This window comes from Canis lupus, chromosome 17 (assembly GCF_048164855.1).
Source record: "Canis lupus baileyi chromosome 17, mCanLup2.hap1, whole genome shotgun sequence".
Lineage (NCBI taxonomy): Eukaryota > Metazoa > Chordata > Mammalia > Carnivora > Canidae > Canis > Canis lupus.
In genome coordinates, this window is record NC_132854.1 from 37,050,368 (window position 1) to 37,065,832 (window position 15,465).

The following is a 15,465-nucleotide window of genomic DNA, read 5'->3' on the forward strand; positions in this document are numbered from 1 at the left end:
AACAAAAACAAAATATCATCAACTTTTTTCACAGAGCTGGAACAAACAATCCTAAAATTTGTGTGGAACCAGAAAAGCCCTGGAATAGGCAAAGGAATGTTGAAAAAGAAAACCAAAGCTGGTGGCATCACAATTCTGAACTTCAAGCTCTATTACAAAGCTGTAATCATCAAGACAGTATGGTACTGGCACAGAAACATACATACAGGTCAATGGAACAGGATAGAGAACACAGAAATGGACCCTCAACTCTATGGTCAACTAATCTTTGACAAAGCAAGAAAGAATATCCAATGGAAAAAAGACAGTCTCTTCAACAAATGGTGTTGGGAAAATTAGACAGCCAATGCAGAAAAATGAAATTGGGCCATTTCCTCACACCATACACAAAAATAGATTCAAAATGGATAAAAGACCTAAATATGAAACAGGAATCCATCAAAATCCTAAAGAACACAGCAGCAACCTCTTTGACCTTGGCCACAGCAATTTCTTGCTAGCCATATCTCCAAAGGCAGGGGAGACACAGACAAAAATGAACTATTAGGACTTCATCAACATAAAAACCTTCTGCATAGCAAAGGAAACAGTTAACAAAACCAAAAGACAACTGATGGAATGGGAGAAGATATTTGCAAATGTCTCATCAGATAAAGGGCTAGTATCCAAAATCTATGAAGAACTCATCAAACTCAACACCTAGAGAACAAATAATCCAGTCAAAAAATAGGTGGAAGATATGAATAGACATTTCTCCAAAGAAGACATGTAAATAGCCAATAGACACATGATAAAATGCTCAACATCACTCAGCATCAGGAAAATACAAATCAAAACCACAATGAGATACCAACTCACACCAGTAAAAATGGCTAAAATTAACAAGTCAGGAAATGACAGATGTTGGCAAGGATGCAGAGGAAAGGGAACACTCATACACTGTTGGTGGGAATGCAAGCTGGTACAGCTACTCTGGAAAACAGCATAGAGGTTCCCCAGAAAGTTAAAAATAGAGCTACCCTACAACCCAACAATCATGCTACTGGGTATTTACCCCAAAGATACTTACCCTAATGTTCATAGCGGCAATGTCCACAATAGCCAAACTATAGAAAGAGCTCAGATGTCCATGGACAGATGAATGGATAAAGAAGATGTGGGAGCTATATCTATTTCTTAGCCATCAAAAATGAAATCTTGCCATTTGCAACAATGTGGATAGAGCTAGAGGGTATTACACTAAATGAAATAAGTCAATCAGAGAAAGACAATTATATGATCTCACTCATACGTGGAATTTAAGAAACAAAACAGAGGATCATAGGGGAAAAGAGGAAAAAATAAAACAGGGTGAAATTAGAGAGGGAGACAAACCATAAGAAACTCTTAATCAAAGGAAACAAACTGAAGGTTGCTAGAGGGGAAGTGGGTGAGGGGTTGAGGTAACTAGGTAATGGACATTAGGAGGGCACATGATATATTGAGCACTGGGTATTACATAAGACTGAGGAATCACTGACTGGTACCTCTGAAATCAATAATATATTATATGTTGTGTGATTGATTATAAATAAAAATTTTAAAAATAAAATAAAACACAAATTTTGCACATGGGTATCTCACTGTATCAGTACCATTTCTTCAAAGACTATCCTTTCTCAAAATGTCTAGTATCTTTGCAAAAACTAATGATTTATATTGGGTAGTTCTAATTCTGCAGTCTATTTTTATCCATTGATCTGTCCATATTTAGATAAGTACCAATCAGTTTTAATTACTGTAGCCTTGTAATAGTTCTTAAAATCTGGTAGCATTGTTACTCCCACTTCGTTCTGTTTCAAAATTGTTTTGGTTATTCCAGTTCATTGCATTTGCATATGAATTTTAGAATCAGCTCTGTAATTTCTTCAAAAAGTCTACCGGAATTCTGAATATGATTATAATAAATCTGTAGATTAATTTGGGGGTGAATTGAGATATGAATGTTACATTTTTCAGTCCATAAGCACAGTATATCTTCAACTTTACCTACCACTCCAGCAATTCTAATTAGAATGCTGTGGTGGGACATCCCAAGTATATGCCTCCAGGTTCAGTGATTTACTTGGGTGGCTCAGAGGACTCAGCATATTGTCGTACCAATGGCTATGACTGTTATGGCAAAGGGATTCAATGCACAGTCAGGGAAGGGAAACAGGTAAAGTCCCATAGAAACAAGGCACAAACTTCCAAAAGCTCCATTCCAAGTGGAATCACATAGGGCACACTTAATGTCCTCTTCAATGAGATGTGACAAAGCATGTGAATTGTTGCCAACCAGGGAGATTCATTAGAGACTCCATGCCCTGGGTTTTATCGGGGGCTGATCATATTATATAGGCAGCCTCTGCTTAGCATGTACCAAAATTCAAGATGGAAAGGAAAACAGGTGTTCAGTATAAGCCATATTATTTTTACAAACACCTTTGATACAGTGAGCCATTTGTATTAGTTTATGGTAGGAACTCCTTTGAAATCTAAGTTTTTAGACACCAGTCAAGGGCAAGTCTTGCAAGCAGGCCTTTTCAAAAATAGTAGGTGAGGGCTACTGTGTGATTTTTTTTCCTGCCTAAGTGCTGTTGAAAACAATTCGTTAAAATTACAGGAAGTTATTCTCCCAATGTTCTGAAATCACAATAAAATAGAATCCATAAAAGCCATGCCATCTGCATTCATCTCTTTTATCTGATTTTCACAGGACTCATGCTAGGAAGTATATAACCATATTCTTGGCAATCTTACTAAAAATTTTTAGGTAAAATTCTTCCAAATGTCTTAAATCATGAAAATAATTTAAAGATATAAATGTTATCAGAAGTTGTTATACATGTGATCAATTACAAGTAACAATAGATTTTAAGGTATTCATATTACCTCCTTTATATTTCATATTTTTATTCATATAAGTTATAGGTACACATTTAATATAATCTTTTAAAATCTATCAAATACAAGTTTCTATAACATGAAGAATACTTCATTCTGGTGCTGACTATAATATCCATAAACCTTAAAAATATATATATAGCTGCACTGACATATTTTAAATCATTTGAGCTTGTGTGAATCCTTCAGCTTTAGATGAATATATTGTTTGGCATTATTATTGAATGATAGTGTGAAATATAAACACTTCCAAAAATAGTATTGGCAAATGTCTCCCTGCTGAATTGACCTATGATACTCAATGTTCTACTAGTTGGTAATATCCGAATAATAAGATTCTTGTGCATTTATTGAAATCTTGTAAGTTTAAAAATAACTATTTTAACTTTTATTATTGACAATGTCCCTCTTTTATATTAAAGCTAAACTTTAGGTAAATTTAATTATAAATTAAAATATTAAAGAAGTATTTTAGTTTGCTCTCAGACACTGTTCCTTTCTAATTTATTGTTTCCATTTTACCTGCTTTTTTCTTTCTTCATTAAATCCCTTGCTATACTTGGAAGTATGTTTTAGATTCCTTTGCTGTCTTATTCTATCAGTGACACTCATAAATAAAACATAATACTCTTTAACTATTAAACATGTTAAGTTATAAGTGAAATGTCATTTTTGAAAGCAAAGTTATCCCTCACCCAACAGATTACTTACTAATTATAATAGAAAAAAATCTTTAAAATGAAGAAATCTAGAAGACATTGCCTTAAACAGGGTACCGAACTTAACACATCAACCAGGAGACATACTTGCATCATGAACTTCCCCATGTAAGGTATTGAAAAAGGTGTAATATCACCTTTATGGTGTCCCTGCCAGAAAAGGTTTCAGCTAAATGTAATCATGAGGAAATAATATGACTAACCCAATCTGGGGAATTATAAAAAAAACAACTAGTCTGGACTTTTCACTAATATTAATGTCATGAATGACAACATGGCTGAGGAACAGTTATAAATTAAAGGAGAATAAAGGGACATAACACATAAATATAATGTGAATCTTGATTAGAGCCTGAATCTAAAAATAAAATCTATAGGGTTGCCTGGGTTGCTCAGTGGTTAGTGTCTGCCTTCTGCTCAGGGCATGATCCTGGTAGTCCTGGGATCAAGTCCTACAGCGGGCTCCCTGCAGGGAGCTTACTTCTCCCTCTGCTTGTGTTTCTGCCTCTCTCTCTGTCTCTCATGAATAAATAAATAAAATCCTAAAAAATAAATAAAATAAATAAATAAAAATAAAATTTATAAAGCATATTATTTGGACATTTGAGGAAATTTGCATAATAGCAAATTCTATTGTATCAATTTCATAAATGTAAAAGTTATATTGTAGCTATGTAGGAGAACCTTTGTTTTTAGAAGCATATGGTGAAGTATTTAAGGGTGAAATATAATGTTTGGAATAATCCAATAACACAGCAGTTATAGCATAAATACACACAGAGAGAGAAAGATATGGCAAATGTTAACACTTGGTGAAGCTACATAAAGAGTATATGGATGTTTATTGTAGTAGTCCTGCAAATTACTATAGGTTAAAGAAATCCAGAATACAAACTTTGTGTGGAAAAAAAAAAAAGGCATTCTGCTTATAAAGACAACTTTTCTAACATGCTATAGAAATACTACTGATGGGGGTGATGCCTGGGTGGCTAAGAGGTTGAGCATCTGCCTTCCGTTCAGGTCATGATCCGTGGGTGCTGGGATCAAGTCCAGCATCGGGCTTCCTGCAGGGAGCCTGCTTCTCCCTCTGCCTATGTCTCTGCCTCTCTTTCTGTGTGTCTCATGAATAAATAAATAAAAAAATAAAAATTTGTAAAAATACTACTGATGAAAAAAGGAAAAATCTGAAAAAAATTGTAGCAGTATTATAAAGTAGAAAATATATTCCAACTAGCAAGGATACATTTGTAAATTTCAATTAGATGATAACATATTAATAATTAAAGTTAATCAATTATTTTTTTTCCTATGGTCTTACATACAAGTTCCAAATTTGGTGTAGCCTGTCTTCTAAGTGCAGCAATGAATTAAAATATCCTTTTTTTTTTTAGGGACTGATCACCATCTTTGACTATTAGAGGTTGCAATGTATATCTTAATGAGGCAAAAGGTAAAAGAAATACATAAATAAAACTTGATTGGATAATTCAAACCTCAGTCAAAATTTAGAATATTCAGAGAGGATAATAAAACAACATTATTTTCTCTGAAAGATTCTAAAATTCTCAAAATTTTGCTATTAAATAGAGAACACAGATACTTACTTTTAGGTAATGATAGTAAAACTGAATGTTGCAAAGTTATGAAAAGATAAAACAGTAGAAATGAAATAAATACATAATCAAAGAAAAAGAATGATATTATTAAAACTCAGGAATAAAAACTGATGTTTATGAATTAATTAAGAACTCTGTGAAATGCGTAATTCCCATGGGTAAAATATCTTTTTTTTAATTTTTAAAATTTTTTTCCATGGGTAGAATTTCTACAATTAAGTTATTTAAATTTTTAGTAAGTCAGGTGCCTGGGTAGCTCGGTGGTTGAGTGTCTGCCTTTGGCTCAGGTGGTGATCCTGGGGTCCTAGAATCAAGTACCATATCAGGCTCCCTGCAGAGAGGCTGCTTCTACCTCTGCCTTTGTCTCTGCCTTTCTGTGTCTTTCATGAATAAATAAATAAAATATTGAAAAAAATTTTTAGTAAGTCAGAGTTAGACAGCATATTAGATATACCAAAAAAAGTATCTATGAATGTAAAGGTAGATATGAAAATATAAATTTGAGTATAAATAATTTTCATGGAGAGAACTTCTAGAAGTAAAAATGAAACATTTTTAAAGTTTAACATATCAGGTTTAAATACACTGTTAAATATGTTGGAAAGAGAATTAGTTAATAAAATGCATAATGAAATCACAGATATGGAAGAGAGAATGATATGATCCAATACATAGGCCTTGATAATAGTCTCTAAGAGAAAATTGAAGAAGCAAAAGTAAGGAGCAAGAACCATTTCAGTAAAAATAGACAATACTTTTCTAGAATTTCATATTTAGCAAGGCCAATAATTTCTGAGTAAATTTAATAAAAGTAATTTTCTAAAAAACTCATGTCCATTACCATCACTCTATATTATGCATTAATAAAACTCAAAAGAGTTGATTTGCTGAAATGATTAGACAATAGACCAGAGAAATAGGTTAATTTAAAAAATAAGAATGGTAGAAGGCAAAAATAAACAATCTATGGTATGAAAATTTTCCAAACATTATAGATACACGCTAATTACAATAAAATTAAAACCACACACTTTAGAGTAGATTGGACTGCAAGAATCAATAGAACTAGTAAGCCAAGAAAACTAAAAATATATTTCAGTACTTGAGTTTATTATTTGAGTATTATTAGTTTAAATATTGATGATTATTATTTGGAACTAGTAGTTCTTGGTGTAGATTCAGGCTCCTTGCTCCTTGTGCATCCTTCATCCACGAGGGTTTTATGTCATCTTTGCTGGTAGAAGAGAAAGAGAGCTTGGATGAAGTACACTCATATCATAAATGCCCTGGTGTAGTAGTAACACACATCCTTTTACTCATAGTCCACTGACATGTCATGACATTAACATGTGGCCTCTCCCTGTGTTCAGGAAAATGAGCAAAGTTATTTCCAGTGAAAAGTAGCAGCCTGTGCCACAAAAACTAAGATGGAATAAGCCATTTCTGTGACTTAGAAATACTAAGTACTGAGTGATGCATAGAAAATCTGAATGGGCAATAAAGCTATTAAAGATGTGTTGAATTGCTAAATAAAACCTACCCCCCCTCAAATAATTAAGTACGGAAGCTTCACAGGAATGATTTGCAAACATTTGAAAATAGCACCACTCATTAATAAATTACCTGAGTAGTTAGATAAAAGAGGAAACACTGAAGAGCTCATTTTTTGAGGTTAAGATAACTGACAAAAAAAGAAAAATTATAGAAAATTAAAATCATGGCTACAAGGAGTTAAATACAATATTAGCAATCTAAATTTACCTATTATATATATATAATACATATATATTCGTTATGCACACATAGGTGTTTCATATAAATATACACATGAACATATTGTCAGAAACTTCATGAACTCTTGCTCTCTTAAGTCTATAGACATGTTTTGTGAAACTTGCTTGTCCCTATTTTTTTTTCTTAATTCACAAAAAAAGGAACAACCATCATTTCTGCTGAAGTAGACTCACATATTTAGTACGTCTTAGAGGATTTTGAACAGTACATGAAGAAATGCAAGATGCCAAAAGGAGTTGCTGGCCTTTAATGAATAATATTTATCTTGATTATGGATCTAGGTTCAGGTCATTTTTAGCAGATTGACCTAACATTTGGAGTGAGACAGTGATACCCATTATTGGTTTTAAACAGAGTTTCATAATTCTCTTCACCCAATGTTTAGGTTGCTTGGAATTAAAGGAAGACACCATTGAAAACCTTCTTGCTGCAGCATGCCTCCTTCAGCTCCCTCAAGTGGTGGAAGTGTGCTGCCATTTCCTCATGAAGCTCTTGCACCCATCGAACTGTCTGGGGATCCGTGCTTTCGCAGATGCTCAGGGGTGCATTGAGCTGATGAAGGTGGCCCACAGCTACACAATGGTAAGGAGATTTCATATTTTAATCACAGAGGCAGAGCTATATCAGCAGAGGTTAAAACAATTGCTGTCATTGTGTTGAATTAATTTTTATGTTTAAAATAAGTTCTATAGGCTTGGTACATTTCTATTAGTAATTTGTAATATCAAAGTAAAAAAAAAACTTATTCATCATGGACCTTATATCTACATTTCCTATAAATTGTAAACAAAACCATAAAGCAATTACAGATGATTTAAGATTTTAGTTGTTTAAATGAACCTCTCTTATTTGCTGCTGGCACACTTATCTTTTTTATATCTATTTGCACAGCTGCTCTTTGTTTTTCTTCCTTTTCTTTCTAGTAAAGAGCTATAGGTCTGTACCACAAAAACAAACAAAAAACCCACAGCTTTTCTTTTGCTGTTTTCTTATAACCTTTATACTATGAAATAAGTTGTATCAACCAAAATTCAATGTTGAAGTCTTATTCACAATGGGATGTATGTGGAGATGGGGCTTTGGCTGTAATTAAGTTTGGATGAGGCCTTGAGGGTGGGTCCCTCATGATAAGATCAGTGCCCCTAGAAGGAGAGATACCAGGGAGTTTGCCTTTTCTCTCTCTCCACCTGTGAGGACACAGTGAGAAGGTGACAATCTGCAAGCCAGGAAGAGAGAGCCTTCACCAGGGACTCCAGTCAGTCTACACCTTCATCTTAGATTTCCCAATCTCCTGAATATGGGGGAAAAAAAAACCCGTTCCATAAGCTACCCAGTCAGCAGTGTCCTGTTATAGCAGCCTGAGCTAACAAATACATTTTCAACATAGCACATTATGTTTGGTATGGCTTTGCTTATATGATATGTGGAAGAAAAAAATCATACTTGCAGTATATGCTATAAAGTATTTATTTATATAGTAACTATGGATTTCAGAACTTCTGGTAACTTCTATAGCAAATGAAAATATTTAGATGTACAAACCAACTAATCTACTTTTTTAAAAAATAACTTTGACTTTCTGTACCATTTTAATGTTGGGTTCAAACTGAGTTAATATCACCCAGGAAATACTCCTGAAATAATTTAAACCTATTTATGTTTTTTCTTTGATTTTTTTCTATATATAAATAAGTATTTTAACAACTTTATGGAGATAGCAAAAATCATTTGAATCGTGCACTTTAAAAGTGTGAACTTTGTGGTATGGGCTTCTTTTTCATGTTGCCTCCTTTCTAGAAGAGAATAATCAGTTATAACAATTCATATCCATAACATTTCATACCTTAGAAATAATTATCCTAAAAGCAATTTAATCTAGTTGCTAGCTTATAGTAAGCTCTATGCAAAATGCTAGCCATTTTTCTTATTTTCATTATTAATATTATTAATGATTTGATTGTTATCATCAAAACAACCAATTGTAAAATATAGAACTTTCCCTTTCCAATTCAAGGGAAGAATTTATATGTGATAAATCTCATTAAGCTTTATAGTTGCTACTTATTAAAAAGCTCTTAAGATTCAACATCTTTTCAAATCACTAATGACTGTCAGCCACTTATAAGTCTTCTGATTGTTATTCTTATACAGAATTTCAATATTATTTAATTTTTCTTCTTTAATCCTTTAAGCTGATTAGTAAATTAAATGAAAATATACAAAAAAAGGAGGAAGACACATACTTTGTAACACTATTGTCAAATTTTTCCTTTGAAATATTTCATGACAAGGTATAGTACCACTACTGAAATTGTGTGAACCATATAAAATCAATGTAACCAAACACTTCATCAACCAAAATATCAAAGTCCAACTGCAGTCATTTAATTATGCACATTTCATTACAATTAGGAGTTCCTGGCTTAGCTAAGCCAAAGAACAATATGCTTCCATATCCAGAGGGATAATGGTCCCTTCTGGTCTAGTTTGAAATTATTAATTTAGTAATAAAGATGTTTTTCGTGCAGCTGCTTGGACTGCTCTGCAATTTATCACACAATAATAGTGATTTTTTTCTTTAGACATTTTAAAATATATGCTCTATAGTAAAATATATTTAAAACTAAAATGGAGAAGACTTGATATGCTCAACATTCTAAACAACTCTATCTTAATTTATTTTTGAAACTACGAATGGATTATATGTGGTGTCACATCTGTTGAAATTTAAGTGATTTCAAGTTATTTTGGAAACATGAAGCTCCAATATTCTCCAGATGCTCATGGCTTATCATTTTAGTGAAGAAAATTTACTGGCCAGTTATCTTCCTACATCACTATTTTCTCTCAGTTCTAACACCTTTAAATGAGTGTTTTGCATCTGATGTTATAATTTGTCATCACATCTTTGCTTCTGATCCTTCTTTGATCACTCATATGTCCTCATCTAATCTATTCAATTTGTGCTTTGAAAGCAAATCTATTATTATTTATTTTCTTTTTAACTGTTTTAATATAGCACAGCATTTCAGTTTTCCTGGTATGTCTGAGGCTAAGTTCTTTATTGGCTCTTATTATGTATTTGTTTATTTTATTAGTAACATTTTTTTCTAATTTTCAATTTCCTTGCTAAAATATTTAGATATGAATTTGACCTTGAATGTCCACATCTTACCTTGCTGGCTATCTGCCTCTGCTATTCATATTCCTTGCTAACTTTCCTTTGGAAATTTCACCCAGTTATTTGGCTTCAGCTATTGATTTTGTGTGGATAAATCCAAAATCTATTCAGGAAGGTGACCCAACTTGGCAGTGGTTCATGTGCAAAATACTGGAAAATTTTGAATGCAAGCTCAGTATTAGGCAGAAATGTGAAACTAATTCTAAAACGTTAATTTAAACTTTGGCTGCATGAATATGCAGACAGCAACACAATAATTGAAGGAAATAGCTCCCCTCTATTATTAGTCAGATTTCACTATGAGACCTATGCTTAAATTTGGACGTCATATTTTAAAAGCATTAGAGAGTGACAAATAGAAAGATGAAATTAACAAGAATAGTAAATATTCTATAATTATGTCATATGAAGGGATGTTGAAAGACATTTGGGTGCTTGTAGCTGGATAATATTAGGGCATGAAAACAACTGTCTTCACAAGTATGTAAGAATAGATTTATGTCTAAAATGGTGTGTTAATGTTCCTCATTCTGTTTTTCATTTTAGTAATCTGTCAAATTAAATGTTATATGAAAGAATGATATTAAGGTTGATTTGCTTTGTGTGAAGATGAATGTAAAGTCCAGTTGTCTACTTCAGTCATCTGATCTTTCTTTCTCCACTGGATTCTCCATTTCCACTATTCATCACTGCCACTTCCTTCCAAGCTCATCTGGACTTTTCTGTAGACTCCTGGAACTGCATTTCCCAGAAATACTCTCTCCATTTGGTTCTGGGTTAAACTTTGCCAATGATAGGTATCCATGTAAGATATGGAAGGTGGAAGAGGTGCAAGATACAACTTCATAAGCAGTTGAAAGCAGAAAAAAATGGGAAATTGAAATAACTTCTCAACCCTTTGAAAGAGGTTTACTTCACTGCTGTAGACTGAGACTTCTGGAAGTTCTTGATTGGAGTGCCTTTGCTGAGTCCTTATGAGGACAGTTCACATAGAACTGAAAGTCAAGACCATTAACATAAAGTTCCTGACCTGTACTTGCACCACTCTGTCAATTCACTATCTACAATCTTTTTTACATTGAACATAGATTAGCTTGTTTTCCTTTAAAGAGCAGAGTCACACTCCATATTTGGAAAATTCTAAAACTCTGCTTAAATCTTTAGTCTTATCATCCACCTCTCTTCCTTTCTGCCCCACTACCCCATCATACTTGAATTCCCTAAACAGAATAAGCTCCTTCCCACCTCAGATCATTGGCTCATTATGAACATTCCTTAGCCAATTAAAGATATTTTGATATGCATAGTCTTCCACACTTAGCTTCTAGACCCCTCCCTGGGAATTTTTCCTCAAAAATAAATGAAATTGCCTTCACCTCTCCTAAGCATGTGCTGTGAATTCCCTTCACTTATACTTCACTCATGATATTTCTCTTGTCTGGAATCTCCAGTATCTAATTCTAAATAACCCCTTGGCTTCTAATTTTAGTTCATCCATGCCTAAGAAATATCTTAAAACTTTTCATGGTATTCTTTCTCTCCTTCGAAATTTTAGAATTCCTTTATTTAGGATCATGTGACATCATCATAAACTTCCTTATATAGTTAATTATCTTTTTATGTCTTCGTGACTGGTCTTCACAATTCTATTGCAGAACCCTTTATGAAAGAATAAGTATTCTCTGTGGAAATGTATTGTGTCCTGATGAAATATCTAGAACATTGTAATATATTCATATATTTCCTTTGGATAGTCTTTTAGGGTTGTGACTTTTAGCACTCAGCACTCACGAATTCAGCGATTCTAGAAGACTGCACATGGTTTCTTCTAAGTTTCTTTTAAATCTCATTTCTTATCATTATTTTCTCTATTCACATAGTTCTGGTCACATATATCTTACTGCTTTTTGACTACACCATGCATCTTATCTAATGACCTTTGTGTTTGCTCTTTTTTCCCTCTGCCAGAAACACTCTACGACCAAATAGTTATATCCCTTTCTCTTCTGCCTCAATCAGATGTCTGCTCAGATGTCAACTTCCACAGAGTTCTCATCTCTGAATATTCTTTTTTATAAATATTTATTTATTTGAGAGAGAGAGAGAGTGCCAGAAGTGCCAGAGGGAGAGGGAGAGAATGGCAGGCAGATGCCTTGCTGAGCATAGAGCCCAACTCAGGCCACAGGCCTGATTTCATGACCCTAAGATCATGACCTGAGCTGAAATCAAGAGTTGGGTGCTTAAATGACTGAATCACCTGGGAATCCCTCATCTCTGAGTATTCTATATAAAGTGGTACTGCTTCCAAAAGTGTATACTTTTACACTGTTTTATATCCTTTAGAATACTTATTAGTTTCTGGGTTTATATTTTTGATTTTGTTATTGTTTTGTTGATTTCTCCTCTACCATTACTGTGGTAGCTTGTTGGTAGCATTTCTTTAAACTTCTATACCTTAAGTGCATAGCATTTATTGTTGAGTGAATGAGCAAAAGAGTGAGTGACTGTTGAATACTCTGTACCAGGAACTATAGTAGGTGGTACTGGAAATACAATGGTGATCAAAATAGACAGATTGTCCTTGGAATAAAGATGAATATGTTGGATGCAAAAAAATCATTATTATAGATGACAATTATATATATGCATATATATTTGCATATATGTATTTATATGGCAACTGCTATAAAGGACAATACAATGATGCTATGGAAGAGTAAAATAGAGAAAACCTCTTTAACAAGGAATGCTTTACACTGAGTTGTAAAGGATGAGTCAGAATTCATCAGATGATGAGTTGGCTAAGGAATGTTCATAATGAGCCAATGATCTGAGGTGGGAAGGAGCTTATTCTGTTTAGGGAAGGAATGTTCATAATGAGCCAATGATCTGAGGTGGGAAGGAGCTTATTCTGTTTAGGGAATTCAAGTGTGATGGGATAGTGGGGCAGAAAGGAAGAGAGGTGGATGATAAGACTAGAGATTTAAGCAGAGCCAATTTTCCAAAGTTCTTGAGAATTTTTTAAGGATTCAGGTTTTTATATTGAGTATATTGTTGTATCTTTGAAAGTTTTTGAGCAAATAAAAACCAAGATTTAATTTAAAGACTAGTTGTTGAACTGCCATGAAGAGGAGGCAAGAAGAGAGATCCAGAATAAAGGTTGGCACTTCACTAGAGGTCTATATGTATTTTGGGTGAATAAGAAAGGAAAAGGGAAACTGAGGTAACTCTAACTTCTGCCATTGTGTTTAATAGCAATGCTTTTCACTACTGGTGGTAGAGGTATACAAGCTAAGTATATATAGTATATATCAGGCATTGTTCTAGGTATCAAACATACTTATTTAAATTAATCCTTTCAAAACTCCAACAACGTATGCATAATACCCATTCTAAAAATGATAAAACTAAGACTCAGAGATGTTCAATAATTTACTGAAGAACAATAACAAGAACATGATGGAATGAGGATTTAAGCCTAGTGCTGTCTTACTAAAAATCAGGTGTTCTATCTATTATGCTTATGATTATACAGTGATTACATTTTATCTATTATACCAAATCAGATTTCTGATGTCCAGGACACTTCAAAACATGCATTACTTCAGACAAATGGATTTTATAAACCTAAAACATAGATGAGAGCACAGAACTCCATGAATATTTTGCTCCTCAGTTTTTGTTTTTATTTTGTTTTGTTTTCATTTCCCTGTTCAGTTCACTCTCATTTCTGCCCAGCTACCAGCATGGCGTGCAGCATTTCACGATGTTTATGCTAGAGGCAGAAGCTTGGCAGTAGGACTAATCAGAGGCTCCCATGCTCAATCAGTAGCTTTGAAAGGTGAAGGTCTCAGAACTGGAGCAGAAAGCCTCCCCACATCCAGGTGAGAGTAGCTACGCTGTTAGCCTGGTACCCTAAAAATCCTATACATCATTCACTTGTCCTTCAGAGCCATTATAGCAATGCCGGAGAAAAAGAAAACTTCATATGATTTCTGTACATAGTTTTGGAATATCTGACATTTCTTATGGTTCCTAGCTAGCAGCATGCTCTTTTCTATCTTTACTAATAACCCTTCCAATCACCCATAAATTAGAGTTTGCTTTGGGAGAATACACAGAATTTAATTGCTTTGCTTTTCTAAGTCATTAAAACAAGGTTCCCTTCATTTATAGTTTTCACAGCACTATTATGTGATAATTAGAAAAAAAATTGTGTTGAATGTTATCTTCTCTTATGATAATTCATTCCTTCCTGTTACTACTTTTCAGTATCTTATATACCTACAGTGATGTGGTTAATGAGTTTAAGTTAGTATACAATTGTCAAGTTAAAAAAAAGCAAAATTTGATTTTCTGCATTTCTTTGTAAATGAAAGAAATGAAGCTTGAATACAATGAGTGGCTTGAAGGACACCAAAGCTGGATGATCACAAGCAGGAAGGAAGCATGTGGAAGCCTCCATAGAAAGGAACATCCTATTGTTTTTGTTTTGTTTTTTCTTTTTTTTTTCACATGTTTTTGTTTTTCTTTACTTCCCCTGTCACTAAATTAAGCTTACGAGTCCTTACAGTCAGTCATCTGTTTCTAACTCACAGTCATTGGTACAATTCTAGTCTGCTGGCTAAGACTAAGTTGATTTGAATGGGATTTTAAAAAACTGACTTTTGTGTTTAGTGTCATGTGCAAACAGGATATTAGCATTACACTGAATAAACCGATAGAGATGAATAATAAATAGTAATACTATAACACATAATTATTCACTCATGCGATTGCAGTTTGACTACACAGAGCTCTGTAATTGTTAGGGCTCATAAAATAACCACATTTAAATATGCACTTATGACAGTTTCAAAGACTAATTAAGCATAATCACAGAGTATGCAATGAAAATTATAAGCTTTTTAAGGGTCCATTTTAGATACAGTCCATTTCTTCTATTCAGATGCTCTTCAAATGTTTCCTTTTTAGGTTTTTATATCCAAACTGAAGAGCATTTTATTTTAAGAAACGTATCCTTCCGTTTTCTTGATGTTGATGATGTTGAAGAGAATAATAATATTCATCTACTGGAAAAGTATTCTGTTCATTTTAAAGATGGCTTCATTTGAATATTTTAATTTTATCTTCATTTCTTTTACTGAGCTATTTCTAAAACACAGAGATATAGCATATAGCTGTATAAAATCACAACACAAACAGAATCTACTATTAAAAGTGTATTAGG

The 15,465-nt window shown here is 33.4% G+C and overlaps 1 protein-coding gene across 1 annotated transcript in view; it reads left to right on the plus strand.

Annotated features, from left to right (window-relative positions):
• The window catches only part of KLHL1 (kelch like family member 1), a 363,308-nt gene that overhangs the window by 162,461 nt on the left and 185,382 nt on the right, over positions 1 to 15,465 (plus strand). The window contains exon 4 of the mRNA XM_072782826.1: positions 7,440 to 7,636. Within this exon, the coding sequence (XP_072638927.1) occupies positions 7,440 to 7,636 (197 nt within the window). The remainder of the gene's footprint in view (positions 1 to 7,439; positions 7,637 to 15,465) is intronic.